Source organism: Helicoverpa zea, chromosome 9, assembly GCF_022581195.2.
Source record: "Helicoverpa zea isolate HzStark_Cry1AcR chromosome 9, ilHelZeax1.1, whole genome shotgun sequence".
NCBI classification, from domain to species: domain Eukaryota; kingdom Metazoa; phylum Arthropoda; class Insecta; order Lepidoptera; family Noctuidae; genus Helicoverpa; species Helicoverpa zea.
The window spans coordinates 10,573,591-10,595,497 of record NC_061460.1 but is presented as its reverse complement, the minus strand read 5'-3'; the positions used below and the strand labels follow the sequence as shown (position 1 = coordinate 10,595,497).

General features: G+C 37.4%; 2 protein-coding genes across 4 annotated transcripts; both read right to left on the bottom strand.

The window, feature by feature from the left end:
• Positions 1-166: 166 nt before the first annotated feature.
• Positions 167-17,568, bottom strand: LOC124633204 (WD repeat-containing protein 81). Of its 2 annotated transcripts, XR_006984709.1 has the most exons (20): positions 17,295-17,568; positions 16,315-17,209; positions 15,362-15,521; positions 14,922-15,081; positions 13,962-14,086; positions 13,586-13,764; positions 10,763-13,267; positions 10,294-10,469; positions 9,758-9,945; positions 8,501-8,576; positions 8,217-8,393; positions 7,554-7,714; positions 6,843-7,106; positions 6,219-6,426; positions 5,667-5,822; positions 4,754-4,888; positions 4,135-4,284; positions 3,793-3,899; positions 2,985-3,423; positions 167-2,735 (listed from the first exon to the last, which is right to left on the bottom strand). XR_006984709.1 is itself a non-coding variant. In XM_047168359.1 (19 exons), exons 1-19 carry the CDS (start codon positions 17,559-17,561, stop codon positions 3,192-3,194), a joined length of 6,321 nt encoding a protein of 2,106 aa, XP_047024315.1. In that variant the 5' UTR covers positions 17,562-17,568; the 3' UTR covers positions 167-3,191. The 2 variants fall into 2 exon arrangements, 1 of the variants encoding a protein (XP_047024315.1); XM_047168359.1 differs by having other exon boundaries at positions 167-3,423.
• A 454-nt stretch (positions 17,569-18,022) lies between these two features.
• On the bottom strand, positions 18,023-20,133 carry LOC124633386 (uridine 5'-monophosphate synthase). Of its 2 annotated transcripts, none has more exons than XM_047168581.1 (4): positions 19,892-20,133; positions 19,256-19,727; positions 18,707-19,173; positions 18,023-18,615 (listed from the first exon to the last, which is right to left on the bottom strand). In XM_047168581.1, exons 1-4 carry the CDS (start codon positions 20,039-20,041, stop codon positions 18,283-18,285), a joined length of 1,422 nt encoding a protein of 473 aa, XP_047024537.1. In that variant the 5' UTR covers positions 20,042-20,133; the 3' UTR covers positions 18,023-18,282. The 2 variants fall into 2 exon arrangements, with proteins under 2 accessions (XP_047024537.1, XP_047024536.1); XM_047168580.1 differs by having other exon boundaries at positions 19,256-19,730; positions 19,895-20,133.
• Positions 20,134-21,907: the final 1,774 nt, after the last annotated feature.

Sequence of the window (21,907 nt, the reverse complement as noted above, 5' to 3'; positions counted from 1 at the left end):
TCAATGAATGTTATTACGTCGTCAGTTCAATCGCGACGTGTCAGGAACGCATTCTCTGAATGGCCGAACTATAATTATGAGTCTTGCACCGTCACAAAATGTTGACTATGAGTAAAGTAATATTTTTTGATTCAGGATTTTCTTTAACACTGAAAAAAACAACAAACCGGTTACAAAATACTTTTATTACAAAAAAATACCTTTGCTACGATACAGAATATACATATTACATAGTTACAACAGGTTGGTAAAACTTTGAATCAAGGCTGGCCTTACCTTCTCTAATACTATGTTCTACATTTGGATGGTGTCGACGAACATATGACCTAGGCATGTACAATGTATAATATCTCAGAGTTATTGGGCTATTTCAATTAATTAGATAATTATTTTAAATGCTGGATGTGTCAAGAATATATGACGGACATTTGGCACTGTAACTACCGATGAGAATAAAATATGGGGTGGTAACTAAACATGAGACATTCAGAAAAGTTCCGAGTTTCTACATCGAAATAAATATAACGGTTATGGCCGACGACGATACCAAAGAGTAGTGTCGGATTTCTGCTCTGTTACTGCATAATATTGCAGTTTTATTTGTCTTATTTTACACAATGCAAAATCTTGTATCATCTATTTTTCGTCCGTATTCTACATTTCTTCGTCTTTTTTTCTACTGTTGACCTTACAATTAATATTTTGGATTTTTTTCATACACGTACATTATTATACTACAGACTGAAATATCATTTGTTCTTTATATCACTAAAAAAAGTGCTTTAAAATAAAATTATACTAACAAAAGCAAAGTTGCAATTCATGCCTATTTTTGTGACATTATTAAGAACTTTTGTCTTTTTATTCGACGACTAAGAAGGGTTTTATTTTTGCTAAGTTGCGTCGACATTCAATATCTTAGAACGAAAGATTAAGATATTAGGAGTGTTTGGTGCTAGGCGTAAGCTTAGAAACTGAAATTGTGACTTCATTAAGCGCACTACTAATATACACTTTACGATAATTATCATTTTTAGAAGCAAATTACTGAACGAACGGTGTCCCAATGCTCTTTGCCCAGCCGAGGGGTAAGGCGGGGAGTAACGACCATCAATCCCACTATAGTTTATAATATTTTTCTTATTTACAAATTATATTTACCTATTAAGTATGTATACTAGCAACACTACACATTAATTTACTAACATAGAATACATTTAAAACTCATAATGGTAATAAATTGAGCTAAAATATAATAAAAGAATTAAATATCGATGTATAATATTATTGTTATTACATTTACACAAAATCATACATTTTTACATGATTATAATTGGTTGTATCCGCTATACTTTTCCAAAAGTAGCCTGCTATGGCGATTTAGGTAAATTGATCTTTTTACAAGAAGAATAAGGTAGTTGTTGTGTTAAGCTTATTAAATATTACTGGTTTAAATGATGGTACAAATGACAATAATCTCAAAATAATTATTATGATCGAATAACTCTTTGGTAACGACTATTTTGTACTTTTGACACATATGGTAAGGTTATATCGTATTATACAGTATTTATCTTACTCGACACGAACTTACTTTTACTTATCCTGTACACTTATTTCTAACTAGTATCTGCCGAAGAAAATAAAACATTATTTGCGTTGATTTAAGGTCGCATTTAAAATAATGACGATGAATATAATGCGACGATGTTTCTGAATTTTCGACTTTATTTTCACAAACATAATGTTTATATTCGTTCGGCAAGGAATTATGAGACTTATGTGATCCCGCATCTATTACACGTCAATTCATATAAAAAGCCATTTTTACATAAATACGTATAAGCTAAGATCAAGGATTTTTATTACATACTCTATGTATTATATGGATATTAGACAAAAATGCTTAGTTATGAGGAAAGGGCATTTTTAACCCATTCTTCTCTTCATCTGATCATTTATTTATAAAAGGAGTTGAAGTATAACAGTACATACCTACCTCTTTTTAGTATCGATGTTCAAATATCAATTTCCACGTACTATATTTTGTCAAGCATATAATAAATTGAGTAGTAGTCTTTCATTACAGGCCTACAATTTGAAGTTTTTGATCCGGTCAATAACTATCAATTTTAGAAAATACTTCAGGAATGAATAATATGGAATGATCAGTTTTCATTTTGCCTTTTATATTGTAAATCAGGAGTTTCATATGTCGTCACTTTTGGAATGTTTTCAGTACATACTGATTTGAAAAGTATTAATTTTCCATTAACTTAATAACTTTGTATACTTTGGTTGATCAGTTAATATCACCTACTTTTCTAAGAATTGAAATGAATTCAAAGGTTTTATTTAATTATTTTTGTGTAAGAGATCACTAAAAGCGCCGTGATATGGTGCTTGACTAATCAAATAATACTAATTTTAAATAAAATTCCTATCCAACTTTAAGATTGAGCACAGCTCAATTAAATATCGACAATTATTCATATATTTAAGCTTTTCAAAAGCTAGCAAATAGCAAGCGTCTAGTTTGTGACAGAATAGATATATTTAGACGTTTCAACGAAGGACATTCTAAAGCAAAGCATCTCTCGATATTTGCAAACCTTGGCCAAGGACACACATACAAGTTAGAACACACTTACTTATGCAACACAAAATAACATGCAGGTGCCATTTTTGTCGCCAGAAACTTATGTGGCAGTAGCAAATACTGAACGCAGAAATATATACACGACGTGCTTCCTGCACCTCGTGTTGGACGAGAACTTCTGGCCACAGGACGTGGTGTTCCGTCGCTTCCGCGGACAAGTGCCACAGGACCGCACAGATAGTAGATAGTGCATTAAGTGAAGTGCTACTAACATAGTTTTAAGTTTTTATTTACTAACAATTTTGTATAACATATGTATGCTAGTTTTAAGGTATTTATCTATGGGCCTTTGATGCCTGATAATAAAGATGATTTGATTTGATATATATATTTTTTATTTAAAAGCTTTGTAAGTGAATTCTACGGTGACTTGGCAAAGTGATGATGCCATTATCACTGGCCTATGGTTACTTGGCAAAGTACCGGTGCTATTATCGCTGCTCAGCAGCAGTAGCCTATTGAGTGGCAACAAGACGACATGTGTTAATAGATACCTCAGAATTAACTTTAGCTACTGAAAATATACTGTAACTCAGCACAGTAGACTGATAGTACCATTATCACTGGCCAGTAGTAATAACCTATTAAGTGGCAACACAGCCATACACGTCAGAACTCCTCTGAACGTGTCAGACCGTAGCTTAGTGCTGGAAAAGCTGGCGTCTTGTGATAATGACGTGTGAACTCCGATGCGGTTGTTTGTGGTGCCCGATATTAACTCTTTGTAGTACACTGAGAGACAATGGACGGGTTCCGTGCTGCCTCTGTGAAAGGAAATTAATTTATAAAGTTCATACAATTTTTGATATACTATTACAGTATTTTGAGGAATTTTCAAGGGTATTACTGACACCAAATTTTTGGATCCAGCATACATGTATAGAACTATTGTTCTTTAAGATCTTTATCTATACATGTACGTTTATTTGCAAATATGGGTAGGTCAATGTAGGTGACAGAGATGCATTTTAATTGATTTTAACCATATATTTTAGCTATTTTTTGCCATGAAGGCACGCAAATTTTATTTTGTATGACTTAATTATGATGTGTTACAAAGATATAGACAAAAGGACGTACATATCTTGAATAAATCAAGTAAATGTGTAAATTAAATATTTTTTAACACTTACTTGAGATGAGCTATGAGTTCTCCATCGTCAGGCCTCCACAGCGCAGTGACCTGATCCAACCCGGAGCTCAGTAGTCTGTGGTCATCCACTGTTGCCAGTCTTAGCACCTAACATAAAACAAATTGCATTAAAACAAATGTTGCCTGATTTTGAGATTGCGCTAAAATTGCGCATCATATCAATATTTGCGCAAAGTTGCGCTTAAATTGCGCAAAACTTGCAATTTTTGCGCAATTTGATTTCACATTGATTTTACACGTAATGAACAAGAATAAGCAGTTTTTTAACACAAATGTTATCCTACGACAATATCTCATTGAGTTTGTGTGTGTCTGTGTGTACCTCTCCATCATGAGCTCGCCACGTGGCGATGGTGAGTCCGGTCCGCAGGTCGGTGACGGCCACGTGTCCGCTGGCCAGCCCACACGCCGCCCAGCCGCCGGACGAACACACGCACATGCAGCGGATGAAGGTAGTAGCGCTCATTGGTAACTGTAGCATAAAAACATATTAACTAAAACTGTTTCTTTTTGATTGCTCATTAAATTATATGCAAAAAGTAATGAACAAAATTGTGTTTCTGAGGGTGGAGTTTTTATTTATTTTCTATTGTGGACTCATCATCCTCCGTCGGGGTCGGCGCAGCATATTTTTTCCTTCCATACTTTTCTATTCATAATTATTCGGACCTTAACATACTGCTTGCTATAATTTGTTTTGGCATAAGTTTTACAGCCGGCCGCCTGCCTGACGCTAACTCTCCCTGGGAATGCTATTGAGGTGGTTTGTCCGCCACCTTGCGGGTAGCCCAAAGTGCTGGTGGAATGCACTGGTCCTTAGCTCTCTTAGTCGCCTCTCTTACGACACCCACGGGAGAGAGATTTAGAGGTCATTTTAAGATCCGGGACGGTCACGGATGCTTTGTGGACTGTTTACATTATATTGGTAAATATATAGTCACCTTCAGTTCATGCGAGGTGTGCGGCGAGCGAGCATCGATGACCCGCAGCGTGGCGTCCGTGGTGGCCGCCAGCACTGCGGCCGACGGGCCCGCCAGTGTACGCACTATGCTTACTGGGGACTTTAAGGTGTCCAACTGATGACATAAAGGAGGAAAAAACATTTCTTTTAATATTTCCAAAATGTTAACATAAAACCTACAAGTTTGACGCAAAAAGCCAACAAAAAAGACATAACAACAAAGGAGTATTTAAACGAGAAGAAGAAGAAAGAAGAAAAAAAAAATATTGACACAACACAAGACATACATATAATAATAAAAAGTACAAAAAAAAACAACAATAGTAGGTTGCGCCAAATAGCATCCAGTTCAGCATTATGCCAGACGAGCAGCAAAGTCCAGTTGTGTATTTTATTTTTTTTTATTTATTTTTTATTTATTCCTTTATTTCAGGCAACTAGGGCCCATAAAAATACAAATACACATATATCGTACATTACAATACTTATAAACTAATACATAAAAATTCACCATATCAATATATATATACAATACTATATCTATAAAAACTTAAACATACTATAAGTTTTATGTGTATGGATTAACAAAGTTGGCTCATTTGAAGTTGGTCTTGGTGAAGTTATACGCATCATTATTGTAAAGCTATTGAGTTTCTAAACCTTGAAAATGACATGATACTTTACTTCATGTCGTTTGTGAACTGTGTGTGTCTAATATCGTCACCCGACAAATCCATGCCGACTTATGAGTATGGAGTCGGTTGACATTACTGTGCTTAGTGCACATTTAGACTTTCAAAGAAATTCTTCACTAAGGAATGGCTAAGTAACCAATAAATGTCTCTGAGTGCCGAGGTAAGTGTATATGCAAAATATCTCTTCAATATGAATACCTGAGAAACCACACTCTCCATGAACGGATCCCATATATGGACTACAGAATCAGTGGACACCGCCAGACGTAACGACTCTAGGAATGTGAGCGATAGTACGCCTTTCTTGTGGCCCGTGTACGTCCAGTTGCATTGAGTAGTCGCGTTGCCGTCGCCCTGAGGATAAAGAGAAAAGATAAGATTTTATATATATTTTTATGTAGATATGTAACAATGTTAAAATACCCAGGTAAATAAATGAAAAAGGCACAAAAAAGGAAATGGTGGAACAAACTCAACACAATTCTGTCTGTTCGGTTTTAAGAACCGGGATGTCAGAGCTGAGTGTTTTCTTTCTTTTTATTACTTGTTCAGGAAAAATAATAGAAAAATAAGTTTTATTAGAAGTTTGGCACGGTAGTGTAAATATAGAAAAGGCAGGGCCATCCCAAGATGGTATGGAGATTAGAGTTTCATTAGGCCTTCCCGTACAAAAATCAGTAAATAATTTCAGGTTACAATTTTCACAAAAAAAAAAAATACAAACATACATTTATCTCGTAAAAAACCCACCTGATTCCTCAAAGACCACAACCTTACAGTTTTGTCTTTAGACCCGCTCATGAAACTGTTCTCATTATCCAGGCAATGTATACTCTTGACGGAGTGCGTGTGTCCCACGAATGTCTGCAACTTGATCTGTTTCAGGTTGAACCGGGTTTCCTTGTCAGAACGGCCGATTTCATGCTCCCAGTAGATTAGCCAGTCGCCTCGTAAGTGCCTGTGAGGGATAAGGAATACGGTATTGGAAATAAATTATCATAAACAAGGGTATTTTCTCATGAAATTTTTGGATGAGGCGAAAAATTACGGGCATTTCTTGATCTAGACAGGAAAAGTAAGTCAATAACACCAACGAGTTTTTGAAGAACTTTTTTGACAAAATATGGAAGAATCAGCTAAGGGATTTTCATTGAATAAAGTAAAATAAGTTAAAGGCTTAGCAAGTTTTGTAAATAGATCATATTTTATATTATATTCATACCAACTTTACGTAGTGTATCAACACAAATGTACGTACATCAAAAAATAATCTGAAAACTATATCAAGCAGTCCCTTTGTAGTTGACTATCCTATTTTCTTATTATCTCATCAACTGTATACATAAAATGTTAAACAAAAAATAAAAAACTCACCTATTACTCCTCACTCCATTATCAGCCTTATACGCCACGACATCGAACCCATGACCTTGAGGTCCATTACCGACATCACACGCGTCACTAGCGACATCTATCCTGTTACCCACTAGGGTCACATTGGACCCAAAGCTGTTGGAACTGGAGATGTGGTCCATTATGACCTCAGGCTTGGCAGAAGAGTAATCGGTCTTCCGGTTTAGAGGCTCGTCGCTGAATGACGGTTGGACCCGCTTGTCGGGACGAATTTGGAAGGGAGAGCTGTGAAAGGTAAATTATTTGGTATAACGTTTTTAGAAGAGAGTGGAGGTTAATATCGTTACGGTTTTAAAAGCTTTAGAAAATATAGGGGTTTAAAAAAAATACATTCTAACTAAAGTGAAAAGTTGCGGTGTATAATATGTCTTCAGAACGATATATAATAGATTGTAATTTCCACAATCTATACTAATATTATAATGTGAAGAGTTTCTATGCTCGCTCGGACGCGCTAATCTCAGGACTGGTCTGAATACTGGTCCAATTTGCAAAATTATTTCAGTTTTAGATAGCCCATTTATCAAGGAAGGTTATAAGCAACTTTTCACCCCCCCATGTGTGAGAAGTAGTTCCCTTAGGGAATGACTGCAACTTCTAAATATAGGTAGTTAATTTACATTAAAAATAGTATATTGTAATATAGTGAAGTTATAAACCCACTACACTTACCTAACAGCATGACTATGTTCATACTTCCTGCACAACGCGCGTACAGTATCGATGTTCTTGAGGCATCGCTCCATGGTGTCGGAGCCTATGAACTTAGCGAATGTAGTGTACGCTCGATGCGCTAGCTCCTCGTCGAATACCATTAGCAGTTCCTCTTGAGCCTGTAAAGTTTTGAAAAGGAGTAGGTTGGCCATAAATAAAGAAGAGAGTCGGCCTAGGGACTGGTATGTGTCGTGTTTAAGAGTCGGCCTATTTAGTTATATCGATAAAAAGCATTGGTTGTTATAAATGATAAATGAAATCTAGGAATTTATAATTTTATATAATAAACTATACCGTCTTGCACGCGCCATTTTGCCATCGATCCGTCACGGACAACTTTCCTAAAGCCTACATTAAAATGTTGAATGATGCTGGGAGTTTGCTGCGCTTCTTCTTCCAACCAAATAAGAAGTCAACCAAAGATGAAGGGTGGACGTTTTGGAGGATGTTCAAAGCCAAATTTGAATAACTGAATTTTGAGTTTAAATTAATCAAATCATCTTTATTTTCAGGCATCAATGGCCCATAGATAAAAACCTTAAAACTAGCATACATATTTTATACAAAATTGTTAGTAAATAAAAACTTAACTAAACTTTGTAGTTTAGTTAGAATACTGACCGTTAACCTAGTAGTATCATGCGGATGTTCAGACACATCGGGCGGGGTACAGGCGAGGTCGGGTAAGTCCGCTCGAACTACTCGTCCGTCTTGTACGCGCCACTCTGCCGTCGTGCCGTCGCGACATAGCTCTAGGAACCCTTCCGGCTTCGAGTCTGTTGATTCTTGGTCTGAAGACTACAGAGACAAATCAATTATATTAAAATCCAAGTTAATTCATCAAAGGTATACTGATAAAATTCGGCTGTAAGACAAGGTCTAAATGAAAAATATTATAATCATACCTTTTCAGGCGTACTTTCTTCTTGTTTCGGCCAGTTTTCTGTCTTCCCAGTCGCTTTATCAAACGCCAAGAAGAATCTGCAACATTATAGTTCGGCCATTCAGAGAATGCGTTCCTGACACGTCGCGATTGAACTGACGACGTAACTTTGCAATGGCGTTGCAGTTACGATAAAAATATTTTTGCTGGTTGTTTATAGTTTTAACAATTGAGGAGCATTAAAACAACATTATTATATCAATAATCAATGAATGTTATAATTTTGTGCCAAACTGAGTGTCAAATAACTTGGTAAACAATATTTTTCTAAATCTATACTGCGCTATTACAAGGTTATGTCAGCGGTTTATATTTTGTAGTGCTGTGCTAAAAATAACAGGCAAGTATCGTAATCTGTTCTTATACAGTTATAATATAAAATAATACGTTTTGATTTTCTTTTTAAGAATTGGAAAATAATGGACTATAAGACTTAATTATAACGTTTATGAAATATAAAAATAAAACTATGACCAAACCGCATTTTTATACTTAGATTAAAAATGGTAACCCCAAATGGCGTTATGGGCCGCCATTTTGTGACGCTAAAACAGTCGTCCGTTGTCGTTTCGTGCGCATAGACCACGTTTTTCAAGTGTTTTCGATCTGTTTTTATTTGATTACCCGGCTTTTGTTAGACCGAGATATCAGGATTGATTCTGTTATTGATAATAATATAATTATACATGTAGGCGAAGATGATGATGAAGACACCACCTCCTCAAGCAAATCGGAGTCTGATTAATATTCTGTTCGCACATTCAATTCAATGTACTTGTAACAAAGAATAAATAAAACAATTTTATTATATGAATATTACCTTTTTTTGGTTTCCACTTAAATAACTAAAATATAAAACAAATGATTCCGCCAATTTAAAACGAAAATAATCTTAAAATAATGCGGCGGTTCATTTTGAAGGAACGGTAACGAACTCAGTGTTATGTTGTGCCCATCACTAGTCGTGACTAACTGATAGGTGTCAGGAACGCATTCTCTGAACGGCCGAAGTATAATAGAGTAGACCACTTACCTATAGGCCTTTAAAAATAATTTCCTATTGATCTATAAAGTCTCTTTCAAAATAAAATAAATTCTAAGGCTAAGTATTAATATTATTTAGTACCATACACTTAGGTACTAACTTAGGTAAGATCGATAAGATATCGAGTATATACTGAAGCTCATATTTAGCGCCTAACACTCCTACAATACTGACCTCTGCAAAGCCGGTACACACAGATGCCTCCTCGTCATCTCAGGTCCAATCCTGACGGCTAGCACATGTAGGGCGTCCAACAGTTTCCTAGTGAGGGAACACCGTGCGGCCGCCCCACTTGGGTACGAACAACGAGTGGTGGAGGCTAGGCGGAGAGCTGGTTGCAGGATGGTTTTGAGGAATGTGTCCTGAAATATATGAGTAGTGTCAATGTCATCCTTGTATATTTCGAAGATACATATTGACATGTTATGGCGACCTGAAAGAACTAAATTTTAGAATCCTGATGAAACCTCACAATCGCAGGAATCGAATCGTTTGATGTAGTGAGACTGACAGTTTCATAAATTTTGATGGAAAAGATTTCTTAGGTGCGTAAGCCAATTCGTTCGTCGACTAAAAATATGCGATCACTATTAGTTGCTTTTTGCAGAAAAAAAGAAAAGAAAAAAAAAAAAAAAAGCATGTTAATTATAAGCAATGTTTTTTTCGCCATTTTAGCTTTATAAATACAGATTGTTTATTTATATTATTACCTGCAACTGCTCCATAAGTTTAACATCAGACATATGCGGCAGTAGATACTTGACTAACTGCAGACACGCGACCACGCCGCCCTCTAGCGGCGCGGACAGGCGGCGGCGACACGACGCGATCAGCTCACCCATGTGCGGGAGGTATTGGAAGATTATCAGCTGCTCGCCGTACATTGCTGTGTACACAAATATTAATATAAATGCTATTGTAGAATATAAAAGAGCATAAAATCAAAGGTATGTTCCAAATTTATGTCTAAAAGTGGAAAAAATAAACATCTATAAAAATAATCGTTTGTCTCCTAAGGGTTCCTGATCTACTGAGCCAATTTAATAAAAATCTTAACTTTTAAGAAGCCAAACTTATGACATAGTATGTGACCAGGTACGGGATAAAGTTTCCCGGGACGCGGGTGAAACCGCAGAAAACAGGTAGTCATGAATATAACAAAATATTTAAAACACTTACCGACAATAGAAGTGAGGCACTTGATGACCTTCATCGCATTCCTATCTCCCACCACTCTACTATTCACTATCGATATCTCATCGAACTCATCTTTCTCCTCACTATCCCACGGCGCCAAATTATCCTTCCCAATATAACACAAAGTCAACATCTTCAGCAAATTCCTCGTTATATACCTACAAGTAAGTACCGGGCCTAATCTATGAGCCAACCAGATCAAACTCTCCGAGCTCATATCTGATATCTTAGAACTGTTCGGGTCTTTGAAACCAGAAAAATCATCATCATTCATACTTCTAGAAGCTTTAGAATTCTCCATATGTCTCCCTAAGTCCAAGTTTATTTGAGGATCATGAGACTTTCTTCGTAATTCCACCTCCTCAGAATCGTCTTCTTCCGCGAAGTGTAAATAACTCGTGAACATCGGTTTGGTAGGAATTTCTATGACGGGCGATGTTGGCTTGTTAGCCGGTGTTATGGTTTCATGATTTTGATCTTTATTGACTAAAGCGTTGGGTTCTTTTTGCGCTGTGTTGTTCGGCGTGAAATATTTCGCCGATATTGGTGACACATGATCTATAGAAGGCGATGGGGTATGTATATTATTCTCTTGAGTAGTATTAGAGTTATAAGAGTCTATAGACTCAGCGGGAGACTTACTTCTACTGCTCCTACTAGGAAGTCTATCTTTATCAGTTTCGAAGTGAAACAATTCATTTTCGCTTCTATTATCGCTGTCTTTCTCCTTCAAACCTTCGTTCGCCTCAGTTTTTTCGACACTTGGAGTGGTCACGTGTTCCGACCCGTATGAAGTGTCCGGCGAAAATATATCAGTGTTGGACGATAAAGCATTCTTTACATTATCATCTGAATATCGTGGCTTCTTGTTGGACAAGGCTTTATTGTGACATAAATGACCAGGAGACCCGACTTCCTCAGTCACGTCTTTGTAACCACCGACTGCCTCAACTAAATGTTGGGTAAAATTATCTAAGAAGCACTGAAGACCTAATCTGACCATCAATTGAAGAAGGAATATATTGTGATAGAGTTTCACGAACTTCTGCTTATTTGATACACCTCCAGCGAGAGTTAAACTGTCAACATCTGTCAACTTATGCTGATCTGGTTTATCCACAGCAAAATCATCATCTTCGTACAAATTCAGAATATGTTTAAGCAACTTTTTCCTCGTCTCTGCAGGACCTAAGGCTTTGCTCACAGTGTCAAATAAGTACCACGCGGCTAATACTGATGTGTCCTTATTCTGAAGTAATTCTATGTAATGTGACAGGAATATATCTAGCACATCGAACTGATTGTAACAGTTCACTTGGTTTAGGAGAACATCTAGATGTGTCGCACAAGCCTGAATCTTTCCTTCAGCTATTTTCTGATTAAAGTATAATTTTGTTTTATCGACATTTTGGTACTTCTCACATTGAACCCCGTCACATTCGTACATGTATAGTATGTTCAGTTCGGTGCTCGTGAGATCATATTCATGCAACGTATTCAGTAACTTGTATAAAATATTAAAGCTTTGCGGGAATGGTATTAAGTGTTGCATTAATAACGGTTGGAGTAGTTGCGCAGGAGTGGGTGCTGGCAACCCTTTATCGGTAACTAAAATCTTCTTTAATGGCTCCTCCTTTTTGGGAGTTAACTCGTTCTTGTAAGATAAGCAAGGGGGTTGAACGTTTAGCAGTAATGAGGCCACGTAACTAACACTTCTTGGTAACGCATTGAAGTTATGTTTTAACACAGTCCGGCAATTATTGTATCGTTCTAAGAAGTTATCGGTGGGCGTTCTAAGCGGTCTCATGTATGTGTGAAGGAATATTTCTACAATCAAACAGCCTATGACCAACATGTCTTGCCTTCGACTCTCTGTAACAAATTGCTTGTAAATCGCCGCATCTGTGGTGTACCGAGTATTGAAGGACCTATTCTTCCTTTCCTTGAGTACACTTTCTAAGTGAGCATCTTGCGTGAATTTCTTCAGATAACTTTGATCGTAGGACGCTAAAAACATGTGATTCGTAAACGCCGTATCATCGGACCCTTCTTTAGTTGATGTGGTACTATCTTGCCTCATATCTTGCTGTACCGGGTACAGGTTCAAAGTGGTGACATTTTCTCTATGTTTCTCTTTATCATCAGCTTTGGTGAAGAAGCATTTCGTTCTGAAGTTATCGAGGGACTCTATGGCTTGAATAGAGGCTACTGGGTTGAATTCTTTTGGGAGATATATGACGCCTTTTCCTAGTTCTGACCTTTGGACCCTGTAGTGTCGAGAGTGGGAGGAAGCTCGACCTTCGGAGACTGTGTGAGAGTCTTCAAGACCCTGGCTCTTGGATAGGGAACGAGCTCGACTGCTGCTCTTATGTCGAGATCTGACGCGTTGGGGAGGAACATTTAGCCGGGAAACGTGTTGAGGTAAGCTGGTAGATTCTTCTTCGTCATCCGAAATGTCGTCGGAACTGTCGTTTCGAAGGGCTTTTTCTGTGAACAAGTTATGTGTTTTTCAGTCAAATATTTATATGAAAGTTGACTGGATGCAAGTATTAAAACGGAAATAAAATTAACACAATAGCTTTAACTTACAATAGCTTTAACGCCAGAAAAATACTTTTTGGGAATCGCACAAAACTTGTTCTACCTTCTTCAGGAGGTTTTCGATAACGAAACTATCTGTTGATATTCATACCAGAGTAGAATTTTGATATCTTACACACATAGATTATTGATAACTTCTGACTTGACCTTCCATCAGGATCTAGGAAACACAGCAAAAGTTTTCCTAAATAAATGACTACATACTAGCATCCTTAGCCGCAGTCCAGTGCAGGCGGGGCGGCGCGGGGGGCAGCGCGCGGGCGGCGCGGGGCGGGTGGGGGGCACACAGCAGCTGCACGGCGCCGCCGCGACGCAGCCGCGTGTGCCCGTCCACCAGTGAGAGACATACGTTCTTAGCCTTTATGGATGCTGGGCCAGATAGTCTGCAAATGAGGAAATAATATATATAAGAAATAAATAAATACTTTTTAAAAGTAAAAAATGCTAAACTCTAAGATCACGTTCCCAACAGATTTGATAGACCTAAGACCGCAAAGGTATGTTTTGAATGCTAGCTGCCGACCGCATTTGCGGCGACTGCATTACGTCCAGTCAAAAAGTAAGTAAACTTAAAACTCACTTGTATCCAAAGGTAATATCAATCCAATGGTGAAGGTTCTCCGACACATGTGTACTCTCCAACGCTTCCCTGTGTTTTGTTATAAAGTCTTCCACACACGTCGCCCACGATGGAATACCCAGATCCTGGAAATAATACAGATAAATGTTGTAGGATATCGCTAGCAGTCTTCGTGTCAATGAGATCACAGAAAACCGTATCTTGTTTGTGTTATTAAAAATTACTCATTTCAAACTCGTGCAATGTGCTAAAATCCAGAAAGAGTATGTCAAATTTTAATGTGGAATAATGTGTATGGATATAAAGGCAGACGAAAACCAAAGAAAAAATAGGACGTATTTAGTGATGTAAAATGAAAAAAAAAAACGATTTGTTTTTTTCACTTTATTGAAAAAAAACATGAAAAAAAATTTGCATCGTTGTTTTTTTTCTAAATTTGGTTTTTTTTCTAGCCTACGTTTTAGTTCAATTTTCAAAATTTCCCTTTCGTTGAGTTAATATCAATGAATGTTGCCAATATTTTTATGAAATTTTGGTACTGTTTTATCAGAAAAGTACCGTAGATTCAAGAATAAACCTAGGACTCCATTATGTAATCTTAAGTATTAATCTTTAACAGTAAATGCCCTAACAATTTTAGAGTTATTATACTCTTGAAAAAAAAGGCCCAGAAAAAAAAACAGTTTTTTATCAGGTTTTTTTTCAAGGTTTTTTTTTCACATTAGAAAAAAAACGGTTTTTTTGCAACACTAGACGTATTGCTTAAAGCATGACACGAATAAGACAGTGGATGTTTGTGTGACGATTAATAGAGGAATGGAAGCAGAAAACATATAGAAGCTTAAACATAAATGAGAAATAATTAAAACTAATTAAAACTTTTTATTGCAGACCCACGAGTTTAAAGCTTAAAGCTTTACAATATCTTAAGGTACAAAAGAACTTAATAAATGTACTTACCGGCAAATCTTCATGTATGCTCTTAAAAACAGTGGGGTCAGTATAGAACTCGGGTATGCACTCGTCCGGCGTCCACTCCTGCATCCGTTGCACCGACGCGGGGTACTCTGCCGGCACCCATTTGTTCCTCACGTGTTTACATAGGACCTCTTTTGGTGTTCTACAAAAAAATATGAGACTAATAAATTTTATCGCAAAGAAAAATCTCAAGAAACCTTAATCCACTGGTTGCTCAATTTTGAAATACTTAGTATTTCGTCCGTAAAACGATTACCCAAAAATATTCTTTAAAAAAGCGAGACTTGCCCCACCAATCAAAACTATACGAAACAAATGACGATCACCAATCGCGAACAACAAGACTGTCAAATTAAAATAATGTCAACCTATCCAAAAACCAACCCTATTCCCTTAAACTTAAGTCACATTTTTGCACAAACCTGCGCGCTAAATATACGTAGCACGTAATATCGGAGAGGGCGTCGGAAACGTGATGCGGTATCTGATCGGTGCAGCTGCTGACGTCATATGTCATGTCGAGCTGTCTGTCGCCCTTGTTCAGCCGGTACTTCGACTTACTGAGGTCGCGCCAGTTCCTGCCTGGAAGTGGGACACGGGAATTTAATGGTAAATGATATTATGATTACAATATAGGAGCTGTTTTCTTGAAATATATATTTTTAAAATTATATTTTCTAGTAACGGCCGGTTCACACATGTCTCCGTTTTACTGTATCGTGTACGTTTTTTTTTCGTCGATGGCGTATGTAGTTGTATGAGTGACTTCACACATGGCACAGTATTCTGTATACAACTACATACGCCATCGACGAAAAAAAAACGTACACGATAAAACGGGACAGTAAAACGGAGACATGTGTGAACCGGCCGTAAGGATGCATTTGAAATTGAACAAAGCTAAGATTGTAATTGTGGCTCATGAATATGCGAATGTTATGTACCTGGATTTTTGTCATATGAACAGATACCTACATGTGGCCTTTTGTTCTTTTATCCACACTTGAAAGGCATAAATAACAAAGCAATTAACCTAGTAACGGAGTATTATCTACTAGAAAAATGTACGTCCAAATAAAAAGCCCACTGAAACCACATAATTTAATTATAAAATACTAGAAAAATCCCACTAACATAAATTGCATCCTTAAACTGCACATTAAAAGTTTATTTACCTACAATGCCTAGAGATAATTGACAACCATGTGTTCAATAGATAACAGAAGATGAATCACAATACATTCATTTTTATCAAACAAACAAACACATTACTACCTACTAATATTTACCTCAACTCAATGGATTGTGTGAACAATGATACATAAAGATGACAGACTGGAAGAGAAAACAAATGCACCAAGAAACATAGACTTACCACATCTCGATGAGAAATCAGTCACCCATGGGACCATGAAATGAGCTTGGGGATCATTAGCAGATCTTCCAGCTAACATATTCAGGTGTAGAAGATAATCCAGGTTAGATATCCGGCCTCTCACCCAAAGCATACACAGCTTTTCTAACTGGACCGCCTCCTTTCTCCAACACCACTCCTCCCCTTTTTTACTAGGAGGGCCTTGACTGTTTGCAGGAGTAGTCTGCTTACTTCTATTATGCTCAATAATCAGGGAGGCATCCAAACAATGTATGTTATTTGTTATCATAGGCACCACTTGGATCCACAAGTTCTCAGACAAATAAATATCTTCAAGAGTAAGCATGCCTATACTTAATCCTCTGTCGCTCATAGCCTTTGACAAATTCAACAACTGGTACACAATAAACAAACCTCGGCTGTAATTCATGTCTATTAAATTAGGGCTGAAATTCAAACAATCTAGAAGAGTATTATCATATTGACCTCTGTACACTATGAAGAAGTTATTGTCTGTTTCTATAGTAAACATAGCTGCTAGTAGATTGCCATGAGTTTCATACATTTTTAGGATGTGCTTATTAGGTATAATCTCTTTGTACTCTATATGCTTGCCAGTTGCATCGCACTTAACTCTAATTATATTACATCCGTACAAGCGCAGCACGACCTCGGACATGAGCTGGTCATGCTCCAATAGATTCACTATGGTACTTTCCTTGCTGCCTTCATTATTCTGACAGTACTTCTTATAAGATTCTTTCCATAATGTTCTTTGGTTACTTTGTGAGACATATTGCAGCAGTTGAGAGAATGTGAGGGGAGTATCGTTCGTGTTCTCGTTGAGTTTGAATCGAGGCAGAGGAAGAACCTTGGATACTTTTTTACTCAACACCTATAATACAAAAACATTTTATAATTTAAAGGTTGGTCAAACAACAAAATTACGGTTAAAATTATATTATTGATTATGTACATACCCTCATAAATATTTTTCGCCACGGATAAGGTACACTTTCACCAGGCTGCAAGGTAAAATCTACATTGTTTAGCGAGGTATCTATTTCGAGGTTCTTTATCCATTTCTTCAGCCAGCTCGTGTGGACGACGACGGAGTAAAGGCCAGGTGAGGCAGTGGGGAATATATTCTTATTACTTATACCTAATTCCTTAACTATATAATCCATGTCTAAAATAATATATAATGATGTTTTGTTTTGTTTTGTTGCGTACAAAACTGAAGTCATTATCAATTTTGACATTATGTTTATGATTGACGTCTAAGCGATTAGTTGCCAGATTTCATAAATAAAAATAACGTGGTCCAAATCAATAATGTTGCCTGACTTCATATCATCTTTCCCGGCCTTGTCCGCTTTTTTATTAGGCTTGGCATTATGTTTAGCTGGATGCAGCTGAGTAGGTAACAATGTTTTACACAGAGCAACGGTCTATCTGATCTCCTCAACCCATTTACCCTCTTTGTTAGAATTTCAATCTTCTGACTACCATCGCGCCAGTAATTCAATTTACCTTCCGGAGCACATAAGGACAACTCATGATTCACAACCCATCCACAGAACAACCGTGCCAAGAATTATTTAAGGATCTTATAAAAAAAGGAATATGCATTTTTTCCTAATATCTTTAATAAAAGATTGTGTATAACAATACATAGTACAATATTGCTTATTTTATTATGTTTAAAAACATTTATTATGGTGTATAACACCTAGGAATGTTAAGGCACTATTTTGGCTGTTTTACAAAAACAGCACTCAAAATTGGCTATTAGTCTATATATGATTTATGCTTTATCACAACAGTAATTGGTCCTTGTATACAACATTCATGGAATAAAATATACTTATTTCTAACAACAGGCATAAACAACTCAAAACATAATATGAAATAATGAAAAATTGCTATATGAATAATACCTATGTAGGTAATAAATTGTACTATTTTCTACTCAAGTTTTCCGGAAACTCTCTTCAAGTAGCATTTCCACAGAGTATCCTTGTAAATGACTGCTTGAGCTTCTGGACTCTTTGCTGCCACAATGCCTCTTCCTACCACAATGACATCACCACCTTTCTCCAATATCACCTTTTCTGGGGTGTTGTACACCTGACCCAGGTCATCCTTACTGCTCTCCAGCTGAACTCCTGGAGTCAGCTGTATGAGTCCAGGGTCCTTGAAGGTGTCTTTATTTTGACAAACAAATCCAGTAATCAGTTCTGGGTATTTAGAAGCCATTGAAACTGTTGCTTCTCTGTACTCTGGTGTTATAAGGTTACCCTGTAAACAAAAATAAAAAGGTATATTACAATTAGAACAACAACAATCCAAACAATATACCTTAATCATATGGTTACAAAAGAAAATTTACCTCACTGCTCATTTCAGCCAGTAGAAAGACACCCCGATTGACACCATTCGGTGAATTCAAGGCCTTAAGTATCCCTTCACCAGGCAAAGAATGGGCAGTGACACAGTCAGCCCAGTCCGCTACTTTGTACAACCCTTTAGAATACTGCAAAGAGACAGTATGCCCAATATCAGCATACTTTCTGTCTTCTAAAATCAAAAAGTTAAATCTGTCTGCCAGTTGCTTGAGTCTGGTGATGAAGTCAGTGCTGTAGTCTTCAATGATGTCTGCATGAGTTTTTACTAAGCAGACATGCTCTCCAACCTTTTCTAAAAGATCTAGGATCTTTGTGGTAGATGTCATGTCTACTGAGAGGCACAAGTTCGTCTTCTTGGTTGCCATAATGTTGAACAGTTGTTTAGCAACACCGTTTTTGGCTAGTTCTGCACGCTTCTCGTAAGTCAGCAGGATTCTGTCCAATGGTTTATCTGTAAAATTTAAAAAAATATTAGTTAAATGGGAATGTACTAAATGAGCTACTACAAGTATTTGCTAATGTATAATACTTACCAATAACAGGAGCTTGAGTCTCCTTCAAGTAATTTTTAACTTTTCTGACCATTTCTTCCGTAATCTTATTATTCTTAACCAAGATATCAATCAGAGATGACATAGAAAACAATGACTTGATTTGCACATCATCAGCTGCAAGATTATTGCTGCCTCCTTGTTCTCTGTCTAGAATGATGACAGCATCGGTAACAATCAGACCTTCTTTACGTAAATCTCTTACAGTTTCCAGTACACTGGACCCTGAGGTGACAACGTCTTCAACGATGAGGCATGACTGGCCAGCCTTGTAGTGTCCTTCAATAGATTTTTTGGTTCCGTAAGCTTTTGTTTCTTTACGTCTCATGAGCATGGACTTTTTGGTTAGTACGCTCAGTATAGTGGCAATGGGCAGAGCTGTGTACGGCACACCGCACAGGTGATCATACTTCAAATCTTTCATTGCTAGTTCCAGTAAGAGATTCGATATTGACTCCTGGAAATTAAAGTAAGTTTTTAATGTAATAATGTATCAAATAACTTTTATAATACTGTCTCAAAATAACTGCACAAAACGTTTCGATTTTAAATATTTCTATTGAAAGGGTCTAGAATATACGGCAGTGTAAAAAGTAAAAGGTACAACAACAGGAAACATACCATTACATCTGGGTAACTAACTATAACCCTCAAATCAAAATAAACAGGTGTTTTGATGCCGCTCTTAGTCGTAAACTCTCCAAACTTCACGGCATCTATTGAAAACAGCTTAACTGCCAGGTCAATGAGTTTTTTATCGTGAGACATTTTTATTTTGATATTTTATTCGAATCAGGGTAACACGTGAAATTCCTCAAAAACTCGCGCGCGGCCAAGTGCTACGGAGTTTACTTCTATTCTATTCTATTCTATTTTTGTGTATGGCAATCCGTGTCGATGTCAATTTCGACGATTCTGCCAATGACAAGTGGGATGAGAAGCAAGAAGTGCTTTTAATTAAAATAAATTTAAAAATATATATATATTGATTTAAGATGGTGCTGTGGCCGATCTTGTGTAACTTAATGTGTTAGTAGGACGGCACTGAAACAAACAGAAATATATTTACATATATAAAAACAACAACAAAATGTTAGTAACACATAACATATAATATATACCACAACCATACAAACTGTGGCCTAAATATAGGCCACAATTTATAATTTAATATTGTTTTGATTAATGAACATCAACAGCATCTGGAGCAGTTCTGGACAGGAGTGGGATAGGAGGGAACGGAAGTTAGTCGGGAGAGGAATTTTAAGTTTTTGGAGACGACCATATAAATCAAAGGATGAGTTGATAGGACAGTCAAAAAATATATGGTCCAGGGTACCTTCATCCAGTCCACACTCGCAGAGGGATGAATCCTGCACCCGAATTTTGCGCAGAAAGACCGGTGTACAGCAGTGACCTAACCGAATTCTGCACATGACTGAAATTACCCGTTTAGGGTATCTTTTGAAATTTGAAAACCACGGTTTTGGTTTTACAACCGGTTGAATGGCGAAATAAGAGCTACCCTTCCTTTTGCCTGAGATGTTCCACCATTCCTGCCACGAGGTCTCAAGACTCAATTTAGGGAGGTTTAGCAGGTCATGCCCTTGAAGGGAGAAGTGTGCAAGATCAGCGGACTCAGATGAACACGCATCTTTGGCCAATGCATCGGCACATTCATTGCCCGCTATACCGCAGTGGCTAGGGATCCAGACTAAGTGTACTTCTTTCTCTTGCCTAGTGCAGGAGAAAAGGGACTTTTTAATATCCAGGACAATAGGACAATGGAGTTTAGTTCTAAAGGGATTCTGGGATATGGCTTGGAGACAGCTAAGGGAGTCAGTAAAGATAACTCCACAGCTAATCTCATGAGACTCTATAAAACGACAAGCTTCCAATAGTGCCACACACTCGCCTGTAAATACTGAAGACTCCTTCGGACATCTGAATTTCAAAATTATTTTAGAGTTCTGATAGTAAACCGCGGCTCCAGTACAGCCACCATTTGATTTGGAAGCATCCGTGAAGAACTTTTGAAACCCAATCCATCGTTCACCCAAAACCGCATTAAAGGCCGAATTTGCAGATGGGGAGTTTTTGGATATGCCAATGTTATAGAATATTTTAGGGGTGAAGCAAAGTACTTCATAAGGGTAATTAAATAAAGGAAGTCTGGGATGTGGAGCAATGGGGGATTCTAAATTTTGAAAAAACCGATATGCTTTTAGGAATAGGGGGATTTCTTTGTGTTCCCAATATTTGGAGCTGTGACAAAGAGTGTCAAGCTCTCTGAGTTTTGGGATGAGGGGGTGAGATGACTTGGGAATAACCCTGGATAGGAAACGGGAAGCGAGGTACTGACGTCTCAGGGCTAAAGGAGGTTCAGCGCATTCGACCTGCAAGGCGTTAATAGGCGACGACTTCATGCAACCTGAGATGATTCGAAGGCATTGAGACTGAATCCTATCTAAACCGGCCAAGGCACCTTTGTTGCTTGGAATCACCAAGTGTGACCCATAGTCCAGGATACTGCGGACTAAGGCATTGTAGACCAGTTTCATAGTGAAGGGATGGGCCCCCCACCAGACACCAGCGAGAGCTTTTAGGATGGAGATTGCTCTTTCGCATCTTTTG